The 26141-nt window shown below is 36.6% G+C and overlaps 1 protein-coding gene across 2 annotated transcripts; it reads left to right on the top strand.

Annotated features, from left to right (window-relative positions):
• Nucleotides 1-1982: 1982 nt before the first annotated feature.
• LOC128159748 (uncharacterized) lies at nucleotides 1983-23602 on the top strand. Of its 2 annotated transcripts, XM_052822931.1 has the most exons (16): nucleotides 1983-8205; nucleotides 12260-12429; nucleotides 12808-12852; nucleotides 13649-13792; nucleotides 14273-14365; nucleotides 14696-14836; nucleotides 15239-15299; nucleotides 16193-16335; nucleotides 16614-16628; nucleotides 18171-18251; nucleotides 18379-18571; nucleotides 19157-19293; nucleotides 19597-19712; nucleotides 20121-20267; nucleotides 21372-21471; nucleotides 22487-23602. In XM_052822931.1, the coding sequence occupies exons 1-16, from the start codon at nucleotides 3081-3083 to the stop codon at nucleotides 22634-22636; spliced, it is 6861 nt and encodes a 2286-aa protein (XP_052678891.1). In that variant the 5' UTR covers nucleotides 1983-3080; the 3' UTR covers nucleotides 22637-23602. The 2 variants fall into 2 exon arrangements, with proteins under 2 accessions (XP_052678891.1, XP_052678892.1); XM_052822932.1 differs by lacking the exon at nucleotides 16614-16628.
• Nucleotides 23603-26141: the final 2539 nt, after the last annotated feature.

Genomic DNA, 26141 nt, shown 5'->3' on the forward strand with positions numbered 1-26141 from the left:
GTGGTCGCCTGATGAATTTGCAAGTTACAAGCCTCCTGATGACAGACTATTAACCCAGTAAAGAGTCAGTGCTTCAAGTGAATCAGCACATTCACAATGTTTGAAAAGGTGTAAAATTTCAAGATGGCTCAATGCAATATCTGCAGTTTTTCCACCTGTTCAATGTTCCTTTTGTAAAATTTCCCCTAAACCAGCCTCTATCTTTTTAATGTCTTTTACAACACATAATTTTAGTTTCGGATTCTTGAGCTAGGTATGTAAATTTGATTTGGTTTTGGAAAGAGGGTTTATATTTTAGATTGCAATTTCTCTTGCCTACAAGAAAATTCTGTAGGCGTCCAATGATTCATGGCATTAATAAAGGTGACATTAAAATCAACACAGGGAACACATATATTACTCTCCTCCCAGGTAAAAACACCCACTGATAAAATCAGGAAAAAATCTTTTAAAGTTTAGCAAAGCATGGGGAGAAAGTGTCATAAGTATACTGTATAAATTATATGTTTGAATCTATCTCCTGCATTAGATAAAATCTTTGAGACGAGGAGCTTCACATGTAGTATATATAAAAATCAAGATCTGATGGACCTTTTATCCCCGGCATTACATTCAATGTTTGAAATTCATTGTTGACTGCTTATTTGCTGTTGGGTTAATTGACAGAGTTGTAAATAATACATGTACTGAGAAATATCCAATTCAGCATAATTATTTACCTAATGACATATAAAGGAGGAGATTATTTCAGTTTAAACACTATTTATATAGATTTTGGTTGTTTGTAAGCTGTAGGTGCTTGAGGCTTAAAGTGTACTCAATCTGGTTAGCTGATCTAATAGGTGTTTCCAGCTTTAACAAATCCGTACATGGACTTTGCGCGTTACCTTTTTTTCACATTTTATTAATCATTGAAAAAAAACATGGAAAACTTTGCGCGTTACTTTTTCAGAGTATATTTACAGGACTGCTGTACACTGAAACTATACACAGTATATTTACAGATACATGAAACAAACATGCCAACACATACACTTGTACAGTAAAATAACCGGTTCTACTGCTTATTATCAATAACCATTCTTGGCATTTTTCATGCAGGCTTATTGCGGTTAATCTTTTTGAAATCCCACTGAAATCAGTCGTGGCACAGTTGTTTTGAGGCGGGTTCTAGATTTGTCTATGTCGGGGAATTAATATGACAATAGACTGTCCACAGGCCCAATGAAAAGGGTTTTATGTTTGTGTAATGTGACATAATGCATGTAATTCAAATTGGTAGAAAGAGCTTTATAAGAAGGACAATTAGTATAAAAGCCTAAATTACCAAGGGAGGAGTATATCTCATTATTATGTTTTTTCTCGATTTGTTCTCTTACTATTGCATGAGGTCGCTACAGAATTTCTTTTGGTTATAAAGATGTCAAGACTTCAAAGGGTCATGGCAACTTACTAGAAATTGTGTGCTTTCAGCTATTACATAACTGGGATCAAACTTCTAACATACTCTAAAGCTTTGATGACTATACATACATGTATAATTCACTTCTGTATACCCTCTAAATCAATATTGCTCTTCCTTAGAAATAACTTCTCATGTGCTGTTGTTCTTTGTTGACATAAGACATTCTATTTTACTTTTGAATTTTCTTTTCACTGGGAAGTTCACCTTAAATCTGTAACCATTAATATAGCAGTGTGTGGGTTTATAAGGACCATTGTGGCATATTGCATAGAACTGGTGAGATTGATCAAAATGTTCCCGCCCCTATTCAACTTTGTAGCAGATTTTTACTGAGCAGCCAGGGGGCATTCTGAATGATCAAGGTGTGTACAGTGGAGAGAGATAAAAACGAAAATGATGGCCGCACCTGAATGAGGGAACTGTCAATTTAATTCCTTAATCGGCACTTCTGATTAGTATAAGTAGACACTGTCCCAGGCCACAGTAGTACCTGCTATTTATAAACGTAACATATATGATTCAACAGTCACACCTGGTTAACCTTGCCCTTTCATGACAATAGACTAGAAATAAGCTGAATGAAAATTTTGAAAGGTTTTAAAACTTGAGTGGGGGAGAAGTTCTGTTTGATCCAGGTGGAATTATTGATTCGTTGTTTCGTTTATACTTACAACCTGATACAGTTTGTATTGGGACAGACTAAAGCTAAGATCTGTAGGACTTTTACGATGGATTATAAACGTTGAATTTCTTGGGCACCATGCTTGACACGGAGATTAGGAATGATTCACCATTTTAAAAAACAACAATTTAAACTACATGTTCAGTGGGCAGTGAAAGTAGACAGTGTGTCAATCTGAATGTGTTTATCTTGAAGAATTCGACAAGGCATTGTGCTCCGTTGTCTAAGACATTGCGTGTGTTTTGTACCATGAAACCTAAAAAGGGGTCAGACTTAGAAAAGAGGATCATTAATGCTTATCAGAGATCATTCATCAAAAGCTGAAGTCTGCTGAAGGTTTTTTTTACCTGTTTGAAATCGACAACCAATGGTAAATCAATGTACCGAGTCGTCTACCTGTGTAGAAAATAAGAACTGTGCTTCTCCCATATAAGGACTCGTAAATTTGAATTTTTTTGTAGAGAATGTGATTATTAATGCACCCAAAGACACGATCAGTCCAGAACTGTTAGTGCAGGCAGAATTTTCTCTCAGCAGTGCGAAAATCAATACATATTATAAACATCGGGAGACAGAGATTCCCACCATGAAATGTGCCGGCATGTTATGCAGGAGTGCAGGGCAGGGCAGCCATGCATGACCATGTGTGATCTGTGTAAAAGCTGTTTGTTTATGTCAGTTTAAACAGTGGAGGGAAAGAGACAAAATAGGAGTGATAATTGTTACTGTTTAACGACTGACGTGTGTATTAGTTTGTGAAGTACCGGTAAATGAATGGTGAATACCCTGGACTAAAATACAAACGATTACCTTACTAGTGTTTTTACATGGACATCAGATATTAATATAGGAATGATATCTCCCAGGGTTTTGTGTATAGGAGGGAGGTAATTTTATTCCATTGATGACAACTTGAAACTATAAGCACTGATCATGTCTTACAGTTCATTAATGACAAACATTTGGCCTCCTCCAAATGATGAGGTAAGGTCACGCCTAGAACGCCTACAGGAACTGAAACAGCTGAGGGAAAAGAGAGGTGTAAACACTAGTACCACCTCGACTGCATCTGACGAGGGGGGTCAAGCGTCCGAGGGATCCAGACTCAGCCGCAGACAAATGCTGAGTACCAGGACTCTACCAACATTGAGGAGACAGGAAGAGTGGAGACTCAGGTCAACCGCGGAGAAGACGACCAAGAGCGACCAGCACGAAGCCCTCGGGGACAGGCTGACACGAAGCGACTACGGTGGGGCACGACCCAAGAATCTCGCTGCCTCACTGCGCCAAAACTTATCGCAGTCATCTGAGATCTTGACATTGATAAAGAAGAATGAGCCTCAGGGGCCCGAGAGACATAGGACAACATCGGCAGATAGTGATACATTTGATGATCACCATCCAAGTGAGAACGTGATAAATCGCTCTACCTCTGCTAGACTCACGTCCATTGGAAGTTTGGGTAGCTTAGCGGATGAGTTAGAAACTGATATCAAAGCAGCGAATGTGAGTGTAGAATCGGAGAACACAGACCATGTTGAGGACATTGAAAGTTTTAAGCAGAGCTTATACGGTAATGTCTCAGAGACAGCCAACTCTGTGACAAAAGGTATATCACAGGACAGGGTGTTAGCTCCATTCACAGACATAACAGGAATCATTAAATCCACAGGCTTGTCTAACAGAGTGGGTTCAGACAAAAGTGAAAGTAGAAGTCTGGTTGGAGATTCGTCTAGATGGAGGAAAAACGTTCACAGTGCTGAAAAAACAACCAAAATACCCGAGGTCAGTGAAAAATCACTTAGTAATGGTATAACTAATGAAGGCGAAAATGTTAACTCAAATTCTGTGGCAGCTGAAAAACAAGGTGATCAAAGTGAAAGCATTGTGTCAGTCAATAAAATATTTGAGGACAGTGATAGAACAACATTTGAACGTGAAAACATTGTAACAGGGTCAACTGGCAGTAACAGTGAAAGTCTGTCTGCATCAGATATACAAAGTAACAGTGTAATTGTTGAAACAAGTAGTGAAGTCTTGGATGGAAACAGCGTGCTGGACAATTCCAGTGACATTGTCATTCGTGGGTCATTCAATACAAGTGATCTGGCCTCGGATTATAGTGTGAGGAGTCAAGCCGACATGTCAGATTACAGAGACAGTATTCTGAATGAGAGTGACAGCATCTTTGACTACTCTTATGGTGGTGCTCCAGAAGAAGATACCTTTTGTGACAGTCAGGATTCCTGGCAGAGGGATTGGTCGTTGGTTGGAGATGGGAGTAGAAGGCGGGAGAGTTCTGGCTTATATAACAAAGACCGTTCATGGCAGACGGACCGATCAACATTTGAAAGAATTGGAGGATATGCTCCAAAACCATCCAGGAGGGAAGTTCTCACAGCTCCTAACCGACCCAAACCCTCGACTCGAATCGTTAGATACACCTCTCTCCCCAGCAGTGCTGACACCCGCGTATCTGATATACGATCCCGATATTTAAATAGGGATACTGTAGACTCTTATTCCGGTTTATATCAAAATGAAGATGGCTTCACTTCCTCTTACAGAGAAACAAAACAAGAAGATATATCTAGTCGGTTGGGAAACATTTTAAGTGACAGTTTCAAGAAGTTTGATAGTGTTATAGACGGCGGTGAAACTCAGAGGCGGACTGAGGAACCATCTAGAAGTTTACGTAGAAGCTACAGTCAGAAAGGGGACAGTATCGGTGAAACCAGAATCGGGCGATATAGGAAAACCAGTGAAACAAACAGTGAAAGCAATTACAGAAGTGGTGTGGACACTGGCATCGACAGTATCGGTGAACCCAGAATCGGGCGATATAGGAAAACCAGTGAAACAAACAGTGAAAGCAATTACAGAAGTGGTGTGGACACTGGTATCTCTGCAACACAGCCAAATCTTTACATGCATGAGTTTATTGCTAACATAAGAAGTAGAACAAGTGGTGATAGTGTGAAATCCAGTCGTATTAAGCCATTAGCAAGAACTAGTGGTGTCAGCTCTGTCATAGAGAATGCAAAGAAAATGTTACTGGGAATTCAAGATGAACCAGAAACCAGTGATCAGGATGAACAGTTCCTTCAGTTGAGGCAGCAAACAGAGTTTCTGACTGAATCCCTGGAAGAAGCTGGTAAATCTGACAATGAAGAAGTATGTGAGAGTGAAGGACAGTCAGAGGAAGACATCATTGATAACACTACAGCGGCAGTGCTTGAAAGAGGAGGCATTATAACACTGACTCCAGTACCCCCTGAAGCTGACAAAGAGGGAGAAGAAATGGAGGGTGAGAGTATCCAGAGTGTTGAAGTGGATGAGGACACTGTGTTAGTGAATAAAGCGGTAAAAAGTGACTCTGGGCCAGTTACAGCAGAACCAGGTGTGATAGAGAAAGAAGGTTCTCCCTTGTCCAATGAAACAGAAACAGTTGACAACAACTCTTCAAACAACCAGTCTGACAGTAAAACAACTGATAGCAAACCAAAACAACAGACCACAAATAAAGGAAAAAATAAAAAGAAGAAGAAAGGAAAGAAAAAGAAGGAAACAGAAAATAAGTCACCAAGTAGTGTTGAAAAAGGCAGCCAAAGCAGTAGGAGTGTTGAGACAGATCCTGCTGAACAAACTGTGACCAGTGAAATTGCTGACAGCTGTCTGCAGAAAGATGGCAGTGGATCGGTAGGGAAGCAGTTTGACAGCATGATAGAGGATATAGATCACCAGAGTGAGAAGACTTCTGTTGCCACTGAGGACCTTCTCTCTCTGATTGGAAAGGGAGAAGGAAATGATTCCCTGGCCAGTAAGACAGAGAGTGGTGGCTCCAATATACAATGCAACAACTCAAAAAACAGCAGCAATGAAGCCACTAGCTCAAAGATGTCTGAAGAAAACTTTGCTACCTTTGAAGAAGAGGATCCACTAGCTGTTGTCATGAAACAGAAAAATGGCCATGGTAATCATCTTCCAACTGATAATGAGTTGTTAGAAACTGCTTCAGAGGAGGAGTTTTATGAAGCCATGCCCGGGGAGTTTGTTGATGAGGAGGGAAATGTGTTTGTGGAGCACAGAGAAGAATTCATCTATGTCACCTCAGGGTCCAAAGTCAGGAAGAGAAAACTGAGCAAGAAGTCTCTCCTGGGAGAAAAACACAAAGTACAGCCTCAGACTGATGTGGACAGCTCCAGGTTGGGACATGTCAAGGAGTGGATGGAGAGCAACATCTTTCCTTCCAACAATACTCTCAATGTGAAAGATCTAGGAGTGAAAACCAGTGACCAGGGCAGCTCTTTCTCTGTGGCCTCAACCATTGGAGACTTTGATTCAAGGGGAAGCTTGGATAGCAAGGAAAAATCTGAGGATGCCAAGACAGTGAAGAATGAATCAGTGCTGAGCAGTGGGACCTCTAAAAGCAGCATTGTGGCCACAGAGAAAAGGAGCACATCTGTACAAACTAAAGATGCAAGTGTTAGAGACAATTTCACTCAAATGTTGGTTAAAGCTAGAAATATTGGAGTTCAGATTGATGTGGATGTGTTTGATAAATTTGTTCAAACCATAAGTGAGCTTATGTGCCCTTGTTGTAAGAACACATTCAATATTCAGGATGCCCTTAACAATGCAACTCAAGATGGTTTACAGAAATGTGAAAATGACAGAAATGTGCAGAAAGTTAAGGAGGAACTGAAATTAAAGCTTTATACACCAAATAAAGATGACGAAGATAAAACAAAAATTGTTAAGTCAAAATCTTCCTCTGGTGCATCATCAAAATCATCATCATCTAGAAATTCCATGGCCACACCTCCCAAAAGTCCATCTTTTGTCTCTTCAACCAAAAGAAGTCCACATGGGACTCCCCAGGAGAAGAGTCCATCTGTTACTCCACGTAAACAAAGTCCCTCTCCTATCAAGAGAAATTACTCAGCAGAAGTAACTTCTAAGAAAAGTCCAGCTACCACTCCAAGAAAGCAGAGTCCAACTAGAAAAAGTCCAGCTACAACACCAAGAAAGCAAAGTCCATCTAGAAAAAGTCCAGCTACAACACCAAGAAAGCAGAGTCCAGCAAGGGAAGGAACAACAATGAAGAGCAAGAAACTGTCACCATCTAATTCAACAGATCAAAGCAGTGAGGATGGTCACAAGGAGAACTCCAAAGTCAGGAAAGAGAGGGTATCCAGTGTCCAGAATCTTCTCTATCACAATGGTGAACAAACAACAATGAAAAAGCCTGAGATAGCTAAAAAACCAACCACACAAAAGGTAAAAAGGGAGAAATCTTCTGACAGGGAGAAAAGAGAAGCATCCGCTGAAAGACGTAGCGATGATGGGTCCAGCGAGAAAAGCAATCTACCTGGATACATGCAGCCAACCAAGTCGAGCAGGAGAAAGAAATCAATTGGAAGCAAAGATGATTTGTTAGAGGATGGTAAGCAGAAGAAGGGGACACCAACAACACCAAGAAAAACAGTCGCAGAGAAAGAGGACCAGGAGACCTTCACCACAATGAGTGACAATCCGTTCATCAGAAGTGACCGACAACGGGCATCCGTGGGATCCAATGGACAGAAACCATCGGGAAAATGGTACAGAAAGGAGCCACTGAAGACAGAAGAAGATGTGAAGAAGGGGAAAGTGAAGAGTCCAAAGAAACAGAGGTCAATCTCCACATCATCAACATCTTCAGAGAAAAACCTCTTCAATGGAAATTCTGTTGTTAATAGTGAAAAAATGTATAAAAGTCACGAAAAGTTGGATCTGTCAGAACTTGGGTCTCAGTGCAGTCTGCTAGAGACGGATTTAGATGAGGCCATGGGGTGTAGAAGTGACCGTAGTGAGACAAGCCAAAGCTCAGAAACTGTTCATGAATATGTGGAAACCATCGCATATCAGAGCAGTGTACCTTTGGGGCCTGACCTGAAAAGCTACGCTGAAAATGTCTCGCGTAACATTGCAGAGATGGAGGTGATGAAGTTGAATAGTGACAGTAATCAAAACGAGAAGACCACTAGCATCCAACTCTCTCTTCCGCCAGGGGCAGGTAACTTGTTCCAACATCCCAGTGAGCAGTACTACTGACATTTTGCAATGCTTGCCATGTATGCCGAGCTTATTATTTGCTTGCCATTGTATACCCAGGTGCATTCATTATGGTTTTTTGTTTGTGTAAAATCCAAACATTTGTTAGTGTTTATTGTTCTCCTCTAAGTTTATTGGTAAAAGCATTAATATTAATTTCTTAATTTCATATTTTTAAATATATTTCTTGAGAATATTTATATTAAAAATGTTGCAATTGGTTTTTTTATCTTATTTATGTTTGTTTTGTAAGTTTTGTAGTAGTTTTGATGAAGCTGGTTTCAAAAGCTGAAAAAGAAATACGGAACACAGATATTTTCTGTTTTGGAATTTGATAAAATTGAGCCAGTTTTTTCAGACCACTAAATACCACTGACTAATGCTGAATGTAGTTTTTCATGTACAATGTTGTGTATACCTGAAAGCCAATTATATAGCATTTTATGTTTCATTTTACTAATTTGCTGAAACAGAATCTAATAAGATTTTTTCCTACTATAATAAATATGGTATTTTTTTTTTTAATTTGTTTATTAACAATTTGCATCATAAAATATACCAAGATACTTAACAAGAATTTTTTAAATTGACACAGGTACTGCAAGGTGTGACTTGTTTAGCAACTTGAAATTTTGAGGATTTTTCCATCTCTAAAGGGTATTTGTAAACCTGTAATTATTTGACCACAAATTATCTAAAAATTACCTGTAACCAGTTGTGAGAATCACTATTTCTGTTCTCTTTTGGTTTAGAAAATGACTAAATAAATAAAAGGTATGTTTTTATAAGGTATGAATGCTGCAAAATCAAGTGCACACCTAGCTAGCTGCAGGTGCCAATGTTTACTTTTGTGATTTCAATGTCTGTGGTGTAAAATACCTGTGTCAATTTAGGTCAGACTTCAAGCATGCAACTTTTGAATTCCTGCATTAATTGGTATAATTTGGTGTTCCCATTTTACCTAGATTCTTTCCACATTACAATTATAAGCAAGTTAATTTATTGTTGTCATTGAAATTCCAAAATTGGAATGAAAAATGATTTTTGTTGTTCATGAGACATGTTACCTGTTTTGACCACCATATGTAATCAATTCTTCCATTTTTTTTTTAATTAATAAGTAGCTTGGTAAGGATTATATGTGAAGGAAGCAGCCAGATCTCCAAAGGAGTAATTTTGAAGACGTCTTTAAAAACTAAATAAAAGTATAACTACTCATTCTTTACTAAAATTGAACTCGTCACTAATGGCTGAGACCTGATAGGCCATTTTAAGAAAATCATCCTGAAACATGGCTTAAACATTTTCAAAATGTGACTACCTATGAAAGATATTTTGAAATGCAAATAGCTGAACTTTACTATAATTTCTCTTGTCTTTTTGGATCAAGATTAATTTGCGTTTCTTTGAAGTAACATAACACCAGTAGCCAACCATCAATGTCTTGTTCTTTGTTTTCGAGATTTTTCATGGATTTTGCTTTTAAGAACAAGGCTATATTTTCAATATTATCAAGATTACTTCTTTTGTATAGAGATGGAACTGAAATAAACAGATTTTGCAAATGGTCTAAGAAGAAAACAACTATGAGTGAATTTAATGCATGTATTTCAAACAGTGTGACATTATACATGTAATTTACAATCAATGTCTGGGTTACAGAGACCAGTTTCAGATGATAACAACGATAGACAATCATTAGAATTGTCCAGAGTACTGACAATTTTGTTTTGTAATATTGTGTTAAAATGAACTGAATGAGTTGTACCTGGCTTCTATGTGGATGAGCTGACTTTGTTTTAACATTTTTATTTCAATATTATGTGCTTTCTTTCTTGAATCAGCACTGCTTTATAGCAATCGCACATGGCAACTTATGTATGTTTGATATGCAATTTTTACAAATTTTTCATTAAATATTAAAATTTTATGACACACCTTGCATTCAAAACCTGTTTTACTTGCCGTCTACAAATAAGACAAGAAGAGAGATAATTGAGATAACGCCTACAGCCTGTTCTATTTTATAGTGCAACTAAATTCAGATCTAAGCTTCTAAGTTTACAGTTGTCATTTCTGAGTTGCTGTCTTATGATGGGGTACAACTCTAGCTTCACCCAGCAATTGTGAGGGCTTAAATGATCATTAGGTCGCCTTTAAAAGAATGCTGTTTACCCTCTTCTGACTCGTATTTTGAAATTTAGGCTGGTAGGTAGGGTAATTGATTTTTTTTTTCAAAGTTGTGGTAGGATTATAATTCAAAACCATGTTTGTTAAGAGAAAAGAGATCTGCAAAAGATTGTATTTTCACAATTATAGATAATGCTCTGAAGGTTAATAAAATTAATTTGAAAGTACATTTTTTTATCAGTCTGTATGAAGAGGGAAAACTCGCAATATTTTGAAGTGTCCTTTGAAAGCTTGCAGTTGCATTTTTGAAAGTCATTTTCTGTGCATTTGTTGTACTGCTTACCCAGATCTGATTAAGAAAGCTGTGGATAAATATGACTTATCTGTGAGTTTGTCTGAGAGGAAAAGCTTCAAACATGTACATCTATCGGGTATTTACTGTGGAATCATCATGGTTCATGGGGGACCAATGTTCGTGGCTTAATTTCCTTGGTAACCCTTGTCCATGAATTTACATCCCCACGAATATATATGCAAGCATACGTTTAATATTTATTTATGAAATAGAACTTGCTCCAAGCGAAATTACGTCCCCACGAACCAGAAAAATGTTGGCTATACCCAGGAAGATTGACCCCCATAAATAAAAATGATTCCACAGCAGTTTTTGTACCCTTAATTTTATGCAAAAAGAAGTAGGCCTCATGCAAAGATATAAAATTGAATACATAGAAAAAATATGGATATTTTTCTATGCTATTACAACACAAGACATTGTCATGAAGAAAATTTGTATCGAAATTACATGTACCGGTAAATATAGACATCTGTTATTGGAGAGAAAAATAAGTGTACAACTCATATAGCTGATTTGTGATGATTTTTATGGTCACCCGTGATTAAAAAAACAAAACAACCTTATATGTAGCTTAGCTCCAAAATCAGTTTGTTGAAATGAATTTAAAATAAAGTTTGTTTAAAGTTTTCTTGAAAGATTTAATTTAAAGGAAAGCAATTCTCTAGATCTAAAAAAATTGCAGTGTATAAGTAAACAGCATCTTGAATTTGATCTGGTCTGGCTGTTTTGATGTTCATAAGCCTATTATGAAGATAATGCATTCACAGCTAATGGTGTTATGTACTGGTAGTTTAAAAGTTGAAACCTGTTCTATAATGTCTCTGCAGTCTTAAACTGATATTAGAATGGCTAAAGCAGATTGGATTGGCTCTCCAATGCAATTAATTACAAATGATCAAATGTCTATCTCAAAAGATTTCTTCAGAATATTGCCCTATAATGTAGACTGTCTAAGGAACTTTTCTAGATAAAATTTATTAATAAATGGAAGTGCAGAATTAGGTCCATCATATACATTAAAGGTTTTAGTCTTGGGAAAGAGAAATATAGTTTCACCAGCTAACCAGATTGGGCAAAGCCCTGACATCCAAAAATAAATTGAATATGCATTATACATGTATTGGTTTAATATTTTGCGTTCGTTAGATGATTATTTGTACTAATTGTAAGATGCAATAGAAAAGATGAATATGAAAACTTACTAATGCATGGGTGTCACAGCAAAGTTTAGTCCCTAGATCATCTGCATAGAGAAACAATTCAACATTTCCAAGTGATCTTCATTTTTTTGAAAATGCAGATTAAATGGTCCTGATCTCTATTTAACAAGTGCACAAGTTTACTTTGAGGACTGTTGCCAGCATGTATCCTTAGAAGCCCAGGCTGTCTTATGCAAACTAAATGCAAAATTAGAAATAGAAATGCAATGTTTTTTTTCATCATGATCGGAATGTGAGAGTTTTTAAATGAATTTTTATATCTAAATCTATTTGAGTCAGAACTATATATAAATGATTTTACAAAATAGAAACAAAGGAAGCTGAGCTAGAGGTCACGCAAACTCCTGACAGCAAGGGAGAATCCACTGTCCAGAACAAGCTTCTGAGTGATGAAGAGCAGGCAGGTGTTCCCTTGGAGACGGAACAGGGGCAGGATGAAGTGGTACCGGTGCGGGTGAACTTGAGTAGCTGGGATCCAGTAAGTGGATTAAGTAGTGGAAGCAAGCAATGTAACATGATCAGTATACAGAAGTACATGTAGTATGGGATTCAATCAATGTAGCCTCCTCTATCCTATTTTGCTAGAACCAGTTACATACGCAATGCACTTTGTATTTAAAAGTAATGGAAGCAAGCAATTTATGTAGCATGGAAACAAGCAATGTAGCTTTGATAGCGTCCTCTATAAACTTTAGTAGAAAAGATCTTTTAAGTGGGTCTAGATATAGAAGCAAGAAATTTACCATCCTTTATAATAAACCTGAGATTTGTCACATATTTCATAGATTTGAATTGATTATTCACTGAAGGCACGATTTGGCCAGCTTGTCTCATTTTGATGGTTGTATCATTTCAGACCAAGTTACTACAGGATCTGTATGCCATCAAGCTCCAGCCAGATGTAAGTCGTGTGATTCTCAAACCTCTGATTGGTTGGAAGGAGTTTATAATGACAAACTCACTTCCCAATGAAGGCAATAAGACATGGTGATATAGAGCAACCTCAGAGAAATCACTGATTCCTCGAACTTCATAAGTTTTGGTTTCATGATATGTTGATAATTCACTATACCAGTATATCAGTTTTCATTAATTCAACTGCCCTTAAAAAGCTTGACAAAAGAAGATTTATTATGATGATGTAGAAGTGAACAAGTATTGTTATACTTTCATGTTAAATACTGATTTCTGATTGGTTTAGACGCAGTTCATAATCTGTTCTATTATCCTCAGCGTTAGCAACGCACTTAGCAACTGGTAACATTAAAAATTGTTACATGCGCGAAAATTTTGCGGGTACGGTTCGCCGTAGAATTCACGTTATTCCTATGTAAAAGCAGTTAAGTTTTCTGTAAAATTAAGACATTCAGTATAACAAAATAAGTAGTGCCTGTTTAGGAGGATAACAGTTGAAATTGACACCCCTCGAAAACCATTGTCAACCTCCGCTTCGCGTCGGTTGACAATGGTTTTCTCGGGGTGTCAATTTCAACTGTTACCCTCCCCAACAGGCACTATTTATATATTGGTAATCACATTACAAATCATAGTACAAAGACAAAGGCTATTTTTATTAGTCAAACATAAGGTGATTTCTGTATGAATTTTTAATGCCAAGTATAGTAGCAAAAAGTGTATCAATTTATTCTCCATTTTAATTCATAATCACTATGGCTTACAACATTTGATGTTGACAGAATGCCAAGGATATCTCCGATAAGTTTGTGGCCATGCAAGGACTGATGGAGAAGCTACCGATGAACAAAAAAAAGGCCACCCTGCTGAAAACCTGGAAACGACGATTCTTCAAAGCAGAGGATGGGTGGCTCTATTATTACGAGGTAGAATTCGAGTTCAATTTCAGAAGTAAAAGTTATGCAAGTAATTAATGTGAACTTATTTATATTTAGCATAATAATTATGTAATATTTGTAATTTCATTAATTTGAAGATTCTATTTAGCACATATTTTACATTCATTTGCCTATTGTTGTGTGTTTATGCAGTATAATGTGGTTGCTGAGGCAATGTACTTGAGTTACGAGAGGCTGCTTTACACCGAAAATGCTAAAAACAATTGATAGATAGTACATGCAATAGTAAATTGATAATTTACAGATGAATGTAATACAGATATTACAGATATTACTAATATTACAGAATCAGACCTAACTCTCAGCTCTGTAGAATACTAAGTATTAAATCACCATCATCTAATTAAAAGATCCTGGACAGCCTTTTACTCAGAGATGGCTGGTAGGCTAGGTGGTGTTTTTTTTACTGTACTTTGTTCACTGATTGCAAGTTTGACCCCTTTACAGACCAGTAATCACGACAAGCCGAGTGACACCCTGCAGCTTATGGGGGGTAAGGTGGACGACCTCGGGAACAGGATTCTGGGAATTGACGACGGAGTGAGTCAGATATATGAACTAATTTGATATCAAACCTCTTGTTTTCAATAATTGGAATTTCATCTTTTTCCATTTGATTTTGATATTGAAGGTGAATAATGCAATCAGATATAGGTTTTTAAAAAAAATTTCTCAACACCTCTCTTACAAAATTGTATACTGTTTTCTCTACCTGTCTTTAATAAGTCTTGATCACCTGTGTTTTCACCTGTGACAGAGGGGTGAAGTACCTGATGGTGCGCTGTAGTTCTCTACATGTTTCATACAAGTTTTACCTTAATTACCTGTGTTTTATTGGTTTTGATTACCTGTGATTTTTACCTGTAACAGAGAGGGAAGTATCTGATGGTGCGCTGCCCCACTGACAAGGAGTATGGTCAGTGGAAGCTGGCCCTAGAGTCTCAGACCGCGGACAATGTCAAGGCCACCTACGTTCGTCCTGTGTTGTCCTGCCCGGCACATCAACAGAGGGTACGTGTTGTGATTGTGTGCTGTGACTCTCTATCTGGGTAATACTGTGTCAGATTAACCCATTTAATTGTATCATCTTTAGAAAGTTTCTGTCAGTTTAATGAGGATGCTAGTACCGGGTACATGTATTTACTCATGTTATTGTTAATAGCTGTCATGTATTTAATGAATATCATTAAGTTGTTCTCATTAACAAGAAGTTATACCCTCATTAACAAGAAGTTATACCCTGTTATACAGAAATGTTACACCTATTTTTGGACAACAAATACTCTACGCTTGATATTTATATTTTCTTTGCTCAAAGATTTTAATATACATGATTCAGTATTGATAAAATCATCTCCAACTTCCTAATGTATTGTGTTGAGTCTGATACTTGACCTTGACATCTTGTTGCAGAAGGTCATTCTGATAGACATAGGAAGTAGTGCCATACGAGCAGGAATTCTGGGAGAACATCGTACGTACTCTAATCCTCAGTCTCATGCACTTTGATTACGTGCTGACAATTTGGTGATAACTGTGTTGTGTAAATCTAATTGCAGCTATTTAATTATATTATTGAACATGTGCACCGTAAAAAAACAGTTGAACCTCATTATCCTAAGGTAACTCAGTACCTATAAAATTATGAGTTCAAAGTTAAAAAACTTAACTTTTTTTACTTATTGGACTTGAATTTCATCAAAAAATAAATAAAATATATATGTATCCATACTATTTAAGATGAAAGGTAATAAAAACCAAAGGCTGAAATTATCATCTGAAAATCACACTTTTTCTTGTTTAAAAATTAAGTAAAAGTGGATGGATACTTGTTTATATATTTAAATTTTATTGCTTACTATGCCAGAAAACTAAAATTAATTAAAAAAGAAAGAAAAAATTGTTTACATTAAAAAAATTATAGCATTTAGATATATCACTTAGAGAAAAATAGAAAAGAGTTATTTCCCTTTGTCATTATTGAATTATGTCAAATATAAGGATGAAAAACGCTTATAAAAGATCTCCAAGTAAACACTGATTTGAGTTTTTGATGTGCACCTATAATAACTTAGAAATTACAAATCTACTTGCAAGAATTTTAATGAATTCATGGTTTATGTAAAATGTATGACGTCACAGGAGGGTGGGTTTACTTTAAATTCAATAAAACCAATCTTGAGATATCTGTGGAAAGAGAATAGTAGCTATCCCTGATTTTCTAGATATACAAAATTCAACTGTATACATTTAGCATCTTAAGTTAGATGTACATATATACATAGATAGTAAGAATAATTAACTTTGTAGTCATGATTTGATATATATGAATTCTATGTACATCAGAATTGATATTTCATTTTTTAGCGACGTTACCCACTCTGTTCTTCCCCAACATGGTGGCTCGCTCTGGTCAAGACAATGACCTTGTGGTGGGAATCGAGTCGTATAAACCCGAGTACAGGAAAGGGCTGGCTAAAACTGTCCGCCCTATGGATAAAGTAGATAAAGTAGGTCTTTCCTGAAAGTTATAATATAAATAACTTACCAACTAATTGATTTGAGGCATAGTATTTCTTTGAAAAAAGAATTTGTGAAGTCAGTTTGTTTGCAGTTCTAGTTTATAGCATATATACTCATAAATTAGCACCATATTGTTTTGAAGATTTTAATAGATCACAAATCCATTGTTTGCTTGTTTGTTATTAATGACATTTTGATTTTTTAGCGGCAGGTTTAATAAGTTTTGCACTCTCTACCTTTGTCTTGATTTTGGTCATTTTTCTAGGATATTTTACAGCCTGTAAGTTTCATCAATGTCCTTGAACTCTGACCTTTGACTTCCTGTCTTTATCTGCTTGTAGTTTATAGTCAATATGATTAGGCATGTGCTTTAAAACTGCACCAGCACAGAGTCTGAATTTTTTTCTCCCAAAGATAGAAATTTAAAAAAATAGTTGATGTCCTATTGCATTGTATTGAATGTGAATATTTTGATTTGGAAATTTTCAAACATGCCAGCAAAAGTTTCTGATTGAATTTGCTATTCCTTCCATGAAAATGACGCGCACACACACACATGTAAACAGAACTGACCGAATCAAAATATCAATTATCTGTAAATCCCAGCCATAGTCAGAATTCCACTTTTCCATGAACACAGCTTATACGTTTCTACCTTTACTTAAGTTCATTCTCAATAAAGACTACCTGATATTGTTAGATACATTCCTGAAATTCCTAGTCAGTGGATTCCCAACCCAAAGATGCTGTCCAGACTATTTTATCATAGAAGATCTAAAAATAATTGAAGATTGTTAATTTTTTTTTAAAAAAGGAATACAAATGTACCGCTTGGTGATAAAAGTAAACATTTGTACACACCATGTGTTTGTTTGCATTAAATTGCAAACCAGCACTAACTGATAAAGTTTGATAACCAAGGTCAAATTATTACCAAGGTCAGACAATCACTGCTCATTTTGATCATTTTGATGATATAAGTTGATATTATGCTCCACCGTGCCTCATCTATCACAGTTTGTGTCATGTTTCTCTTTATGTCTAACCATGTGTCATTTCAGTAATCATCAATCCCTGTATCATGTTAATATCACCATGCATCATTGTGTATCATCATGTATCATTGTGTATCATCATGTAACATCATGTATCATTGTGTATCATCCCTTACAATTCTATGAGTTGTCATCACTTGTAACTGTATCACATTGTATCACGACCTATGTGCTTCATTGCTGTCCTCTAGTTTCTGCTCTTTAAGTGTTTCCTGACATTTTCTTATTTCTCTGTGGGAGAGGGACTTATTGATCAATACATGTATTTGTTTGTGATGCATGTACCATATTTTTAGACTTAAGTCAAAATTTCATTCAATCATAAAATATAATACATCAATAAACAGCATTTAAAGTTTGTATCTTTTAACGTAATATGGAGACACATTATAATAGCATTTCATTTTTCGGTGTTTTAATTCACAAGACAATAAGACAGTGTAGAAATTTTGCTTCATAATCCTGGTACCTGGTGTTTGAAAGGCCAAGCTATCTATCATCCTGTGTTATACACTGAATGGCTTCATGCTTTTTAAAAGGATTCAATATCTACCATCAGTTATAGATTGTGTTGGTTGAACGTGAATCATAACCAGAGATCATTTGTTGCTACCATTTTTCCCTTCATTCATGTGCTCATCATTTGATCATCACAGCAATAATCACTGTTTATTCAGATTTCAATTGTGTACCTTTTTTTGCCATCATTCAATACAAACTTTTTGGTCAATTTGATCCAGCTTTGATTCAGTCTCTTTTATTCATAGTTTAGCATTGATATGTCCACCATTGGTGCAGTGTTCAAGAAAATCTTCACTGAGCTCAAAGTGGAACCAGCCAACTACTGGGTATGGGGACCAGTCAAATGGGCTAGCAAAGCTCCTTCTTAGTTTTTGAATTTAACAAGTTTATCATTGATTTGTAGATAACTTGAGGATTATAAATTGTTGCATAGAATGATATTTTTTTCATCAGTTGATGATCAGTACCCCACAGAGCCTGGCAGATAAGATCCGGGCCGATTTGATGGGGGAACTAATTGACACGTACCACGTGCAGGGAGTCTGTATGGTGATGCAGTCACTGCTGGCTCTGTATTCTTACAACGCCACGTCTGGTATTATTGTGGACATCGGGGAGAGAATGGAGATTCTACCTATCTATGACGGTGAGTCATTGTCAGGGACATACGTCAGAGGTATAACATCAAAGGAGGAGAAATCATTTCAATCGACTGTTTTCTCAACATGCATGTACATTGTAAAGTAAAACCTGGTTTGAGCTATAGTGTATTGCATATAACAAACACACTCTTATAATTAAGTCTCCTTTGTTCCACTAAGTCTTAAAACTATCAAACTAATGCATAATGTTCTTAAAAAATAAAATGTGGTAATCCCTTGCTCTCTCACAATAAGCATGTTTGTTAGAAGCCTTTCATTTACTGTAAACCAACTTATTTTTGCGTGCAAGAAATTTTCGCGAGATTTGTAAGGGCCTTGTCGTTGTGGATATTTCTCGCCACATCTCATTGTTGTATGGTTGTTTTAACAAACGGGTCTGGATATGCCTTGGTCACGAACATTAGTTGTCGTGAACCAGTTTATCAGAAGTCTTTGCAAATGAAGTTATTTTACAGTATTCTGCGGGTGTGCGGAACTTTCTCTTTATTTGACAAATTCTTTTCTCCTCTTTTATTCATGTGTAAGATTTCCAGTACATTTTGTGTTTTATTAAGTTTTTGTTCTTGCAGGTTTTGTGATAGAAGGGGGAGTTTCCCGCCAGTCATACGGAGGTCAAAAGGTCCTAGAATCTCTGAATTCTTGTCTCCACGGTTACAAGTTCTCCACACCCATTCAACAACTCATCGTCCGCTATGTAATGGAACAGGTAACAGGAAGCGGGACGAGAACTTAAAGCTCATCTTCATCGACATTATTATAGAACCAGATTAAACAAGATAAATAGACCAAAAAAATCATTAATTTAGTTTATACTTCAAAAACTAGAAGTTTTTTTTGGCATTTTAATAAACTCTAGCTTGCTGAATTAACCCATAACATAAATTTTTGCTGGACTATATTTTATGGGTGGAAGCTGTATCAATGGATTCTGTCTTCTTAATATAAATATTTGCTTGACTATATTTTATGGGTTGTTGAAGTTGTATTGATGGAGACTTTCTTGTTTCAGTCCTGTTACCTAGTCACAGATTACAAAGACACGCTGAAGAAGTGTGAGCAGGACCCAGAAAACTACAGGGCCACCGTCTATCTCAACAACTTTGATCTCCCTCAGGGGTCAACCATGTACGTTATCTAGATACCGCATTCAAATTCAAAACTATTTGAAGTCATATGTTATGATTATATCAATATGAAATACAGTTCAATGGAATAAGGATGCTTTAAAGGGAACGACTGTCCCATGAACTACATGTACTTGTAATTTGCTCTCATCTTAATATATAAAATGTTCATTGACACATAGTTTTGTAGAGATTCACTTCTTGTCCAATAAATATCTTGTGAATAAAACAAAAATTATAGGTCAATGCCAATTTTTTATATTTATGTACTAGTATAAATATAATTATATAGCTGATTTGCATGCAAGGGTAAGGGTTTCGAAAAACCTTATTTAATGTGTTTAAAAGAGAGGCTACAAATTACTTAGATGTACAGGGATATTATTCATGTGTTTATTGTTTTTTTCAGGGAGGTAACTCACGACTACAGCTGTTTTAAGAGCCCTGAGGGGTTCTTTAACACCGACCTTTGGGGGATGGACTATCCCTGTGTCCACAAGCTGGTGTTCCAAGCCATCCAGTCCTGTCCCATCGACAGCAGGAAGAGGATGTACAGGTAAATGTACCTACAGTCTTATGGCTGTGCCATGTACAGGTAAATCTACCTACAGTCTTATGGCTGTGCCATGTACAGGTAAATGTACCTACAGTCTTATGGCTGTGTCATGTACAGGTAAATGTACCTACAGTCTTATGGCTGTGTCATGTACAGGTAAATGTACCTACACTACAGTCTTATGGCTGTGTTATGTACAGGTAAATGTACCTACACTACAGTCTTATGGCTTTGTCATGTACAGGTAAATGTACCTACACAACAGTCTTATGACTGTGTCATGTACAGGTAAATGTACCTACAGTCTTATGGCTGTGTCATGTACAGGTAAATGTACCTACACTACAGTCTTATGGCTGTGTTATGTACAGGTAAATGTACCTACACTACAGTCTTATGGCTTTGTCATGTACAGGTAAATGTACCTACACTACAGTCTTATGGCTGTGTCATGTACAGGTAAATGTACCTACAGTCTTATGGCTGTGTCATGTTCAGGTAAATGTACCTACAGTCTTATGGCTGTGTCATGTACAGGTAAATGTACCTACAGTCTTATGGCTGTGTCATTTTCTGTAGATTGATTTTTTTCTGGTAATTTTGCACCCAGATTGCCGTTCATTGCAATTTTGTTTAAAAGGTGAAAGTAATATTTTACAACAACTGCTAGGTTGATGACTCATTTAAATTTATCTGAGATCAGAAATATTTTAAGATCTTGTACGTAGGACAGTATGTTGGTGTTTCATTGTTAGGGTCTTCTACTCGAGCAACGTGTTGGTAATAATTGGAGTAAACTGCATTGTATATTATCAGGGGCGCCTATCTGAGTACTGTAGAATCAGCATTGTTCGTGGGGCACCAATGTTTGTGACTTTCGTGGGTAACCCTTGCCCACAAATTTACATCCCCACAAATCTATATACAATCATTTGTTTAATATTGATTAAAATTATCCTGATTACACTACCAAAGTAATTACGTCAGCATGAAACAGAAAAATTTTGGCTGCCCACGAACATTGACCCCCATGAATGAAAATGATTCCACAGTGTATGAAATTTTGAATGTACATTACATGTATGTTGGTTTGTCCATTATCAGAGCTATCTACCTGAGTGGAGGGGTGACCATGTTGCCAGGGTTTGCAGACAGACTGCAGTGTGAGCTACAGAAGCTGGCTCCTCCCTCTGTGATGGTAGAGGTAGGTCAACAATGGCTGCTTTATGCTGAGACTAATAGCCAGTTCTTAATCATACCCCTCTGCAAATAAACTTTGGGAAGTACTGTAAACTAAATGGAGGCAAAAAACTTTGGGAAGTACTGTATACAGGGAAAATTTGCCCCCATTTTATTTTTGCCCTCTTGCTCTTGTTGTCAGTGGGCAAATTTAAGACTGGGCAAATTCAAAACTATTTTTTAATTACTTAATTACTGTGCTATTTGGAAAGAGTATCTATTTTTAAATGTGTCTGGGAGAATTCAAGACAGGGGTAAACTGTTGCAAGTGTAGAAGAGCGAAAATACTGTATATTCGTTTTTTTCACAATTTGCGAAAATGGGGAAAATGTCTATCATTTTTAATTTGCCTCAGTAATTTTTTGTGATTAAACAAGTTTCTTATAGAATATAATACAGAGTATAATTTCTGCGTATTCAATAATTTGCAATTTAAAAGAGATTGCAAAAAAAAGCGAAAATTAGATAATTGCAAAAACTACCCTATATATGGTAACACAAAGCAACATACAATATATTGGAATCAACATGTTCATCTGTCTGTTCTATCAACTGTTCACCTTGCTTTCAATGGTTCATATTCATAGCATTTGTGAAAAGAAATATCAAATGCTCATTTTTGACCAAGATGCTGTGTCATGACCTTGACCTAAGGTCACTGACCGAGGTCTTGGTATTGTCATCATCAGTATAGTACTTATTCAGAAGAGATGTTTAGTTCTTATTAAGATGAAAAAAAAGATAATATTCTGTAACCAGCTCTAATAAAAAAAACCCTCATATTTGTTTTGGAGATAGGTTTTACTTAAACAAGACACAATATGTTCTTTTCCTTAAACTGAGATTAAAGTGTAATTAATTTTAATTCAGATTTTCAGACATCCATTTAATATTTTATGAGATAAAATTTATCTATTGCCATTAGCTGGATGAGCTAACAATTCAGTGACCAATGAAATTATCTGATCTGTTTGTGGTAGGTCCATGCCTCTCCCCAGCGGTACCACAGCGCATACATAGGGGCGTGTTCGCTGGCCAGCATGGAGCAGTTCCAGCAGATCTGTATCAGCGCTGAGGAGTGGAAGAAAGATGGAGTCAAGACATTCAGGAAGTGGAATATGACTGGATGATCTCTGCCCAGGATTACCTCTCTGGGGAAATTCTCAAACTTTACTATAGCATTCCTTAATCTACACATTCTCGCTGGGTACATTCTCAAACTTAGTTTTTGGAATACCTTATCTACACATTCCAATTGATGCACATATCTTAATTGGTGTACAATTTTATGTACCGGTATCTCCTGAAATGTATTGTTTCTCTGTGATCTTTTAATAACTTAATTTTTTTTTGGTGTCAATATTTGATATTTATATCTACAAACTGTGTTGTGGTTACATGTATTTTCATTTTCAAACTGAAAGTAGGTTGTTTAGTTGGTTATTATTTTTAACTGTAAGATTATTCATTGCCAAAGATTTGTGTACATGAGTTTTTATTTTTAGTGGACTACAAGCATTGGAACAAAGTCAACGTCTAAGTGCTAAATAATGGGTATTTTGTTGGAAACATGAAATGCTGATAGTAAACAAATTTTTGAGAATGATATTCACAATACAAAATGTGTTTCAAGTTTTGTGAAAATTAACAATGTCATACCTAAGCGCTGCCAGTAAAATCTCTGTGTTCTGATTTATGCAGATTATATCACTTTCTATTGTGAGCAATTAATAATACCAAGATTGTCTTCCATTGCTGTAACCAAGGTTACTGTTCGTTCTCAAGTTGTGTTTTTAATACCAGGCTCTGAGGCCATATCAGGAAGAGAAGCTCCTTTTCTTGTCTTGTGAAATTAAGTCATTCTGAAATCAATTGTGAGTTTGGGCAGTATTTTTAGAACCTTTGCTTTAATGAATTGTATTTGTGAGAGTGGAAATGATTTCAATTGTGAGCAGGTCTTGGTCAGTTTATTGTTCAAACCCCTGACCAACGATGCATCCATTGCTTGGTTTGTAAGTGTATAAGCTTCTAACTGTATTTATTAATGGCCTGTGTGGGCCTCCATATTGTATTGTCTGAGCTTTGTTTGTGGGGTTGTTTTTAGCTCACCTGAGCCAAAGGCTCAAGTGAGCTTTTCTGATCACAATTTGTCCGTTGTCTGTCGTCGTTGTCGTTGTTGTCGGCGTTGGCGTTGTAAACTTTTCACATTTTCATCTTCTTCTCAAGAACCACTGGGCAGATTTCAACCAAATTTGGCACAAAGCACCACTAGGTGAAGGGGATTCAAGTTTGTTCAAATGAAGGGCCACGCCCTCTTTAAAGGGGAGATAATTGAGAATTATTGAAAATTTGTTGGTATTTTTCAAAAATCTTCTTCTCAAAAACTATTCGGCCTGAAAAGCTCAAACTTGTGTGGCGGCATCCTCAGGTAGTGTAGATTCAAGTTTGTTCAAATTATGGTCCCCAGGGGTAGGGAGGGGCCACAATGGGGGGATCAAGTTTTACATAGAAATATATAGACAAAATCCTTAAAAATCTTCTTCTAAAAAACTATCAGGCCAGAAAAGCTCAAATTAAAATGGGAGCCTCCTCAGATAGTGTAGATTCAAGTTTGTTCAAATCATGGTCCCCGGGGGTAGGGTGGGGCCTCAATGGGGGGATCAAGTTTTACATAGGAATATATAGAGAAAATCTTTAAAAATCTTCTTCTAAAACATTATTAGGCCAGAGAAGCTCAAATCAAAGTGGAAGCTTTCTCAGGTAGTGTAGATTCAAGTTTGTTCAAATCATGGTCCCCAGGGGTAGGGTGGGGCCACAATGGGGGGATCAAGTTTTACATAGGAATATATAGAGAAAATCTTTAAAAATCTTCTTCTAAAAAATTATTAGGCCAGAAAAGCTCAAATAAAAGTGGAAGCTTCCTCAGGTAGTGTAGATTCAAGTTTGTTCAAATCATGGTCTCCGGGGCTAGGGTGGGGCCACAATTAGGGGATCAAGTTTTACATAGAAATATATAGACAAAATCTTTAAAAATCTTCTTCTAAAAAACTATCAGGCCAGAAAAGCTCAAATTAAAATGGAAGCATCCTCAGGTAGTGTAGATTCAAGTTTGTTCAAATTATAGTCCCCGGGGGTAGGGTGGGGCCACAAGAGGGGGGTCATGTTTTACATAGGAATATACAGAATTTTTTTTAAAAAATCTTCTTCTCAAAAACTATAAGGTCAGAAAAGCTTAAATTTGAGTGGAAGCATCCTCAGATAGTGTAGATTCAAGTTTGTTCAAATCATGCTCCCCAGGGGTAGGGTGGGGCCACAATTAGGGGATCAAGTTTTACATAGAAATATATAGACAAAATCTTTAAAAATCTTCTTCTAAAAAACTATCAGGCCAGAAAAGCTCAAATTAAAATGGAAGCATCCTCAGGTAGTGTAGATTCAAGTTTGTTCAAATTATGGTCCCCGGGGGTAGGGTGGGGCCACAAGAGGGGGGTCATGTTTTACATAGGAATATATCGAAAATTTTTTTAAAAATCTTCTTCTCAAAAACTATAAGGCCAGAAAAGCTTAAACTTGAGTGGAAGCATCCTCAGATAGTGTAGATTCAAGTTTGTTCAAATCATGGTCCCCAGGGGTAGGGTGGGGCCACAATTAGGGGATGAATTTTTATATAGGAATATATAGAGAAAATCTTTAAAAAAATTTCTTTTCAAAACTTTATGGCCAAGAAAGCTCAAATTGTAACCATCCTCAGATAATGTAGATTCAAGTTTGTTCAAATCATGGTCCCTGGGGGTAGGGCGGGGCCACAATGGGGGATAAATTTTTATATATAGAGAAAATCTTTAAAAATCTTCTTCTCAAAACTATAAGGCCAGGAAAGCCCAAATTTAAGTGGAAGCATCCCAAGATCGTAAAGATTCAAGTTTGTTTAAATAATAGTCATGGGGTATGGTGAGGCCACAATGGGGGATGAATTTTTACATAGGAATATATAGAAAAAATCTTTATTATCTTCTTTTTAAAGACTATTTGGCCAGAAAAGCCTAAACTTGTGTAGAGGCATCCTCGGATAGTGTAAATTCAAGTTTGCAAAATCACAGTCCCTAGTGATAGGGCTGGGCCGTGACGGCAGTTTGAATTTTTACATAGGAATATATAGAGAAAAATCTTTAAAAATATTCTGGGAAAGTTTTCGGTCCAAAACTCAGTACTTAGTGTGAAAGCACAGGTTATGCAGATTTAAGTTTGATGAAACCATGATTCCCTAGAGAAAAGGGGGGCCACGAAATGGAGGGGGGGGGGGGGGGTAAATTGGAATAGAGAAAAATCTTCTTACAGGTACAACAACAAAAGGGGCTTGGTATTTACCCAAAAAAAGAGGTGGATAAAAATTGACAGATTTTCTATTTTTTTAGCAAGATCTACTGTACTTAGTTGTCAAGATATTTTGATACTGTAATGCTAATTTGATCAGAATTAAGGCAATTGTTGCTCAGGTGAGCGATGTGGCCCCTGGGCCTCTTGTTTTTTGGTGGGTTGTGATTTTCTGTTGATCAAAAGATTGAAATCTACATTCGTCATGTGTTTTTATTTTAGGTATTTTAATTCAGATCTAGGCTATTGATCAAGATTTAG

The sequence above is a fragment of the Crassostrea angulata genome, chromosome 8 (genome assembly GCF_025612915.1).
Source record: "Crassostrea angulata isolate pt1a10 chromosome 8, ASM2561291v2, whole genome shotgun sequence".
Lineage (NCBI taxonomy): Eukaryota > Metazoa > Mollusca > Bivalvia > Ostreida > Ostreidae > Magallana > Magallana angulata.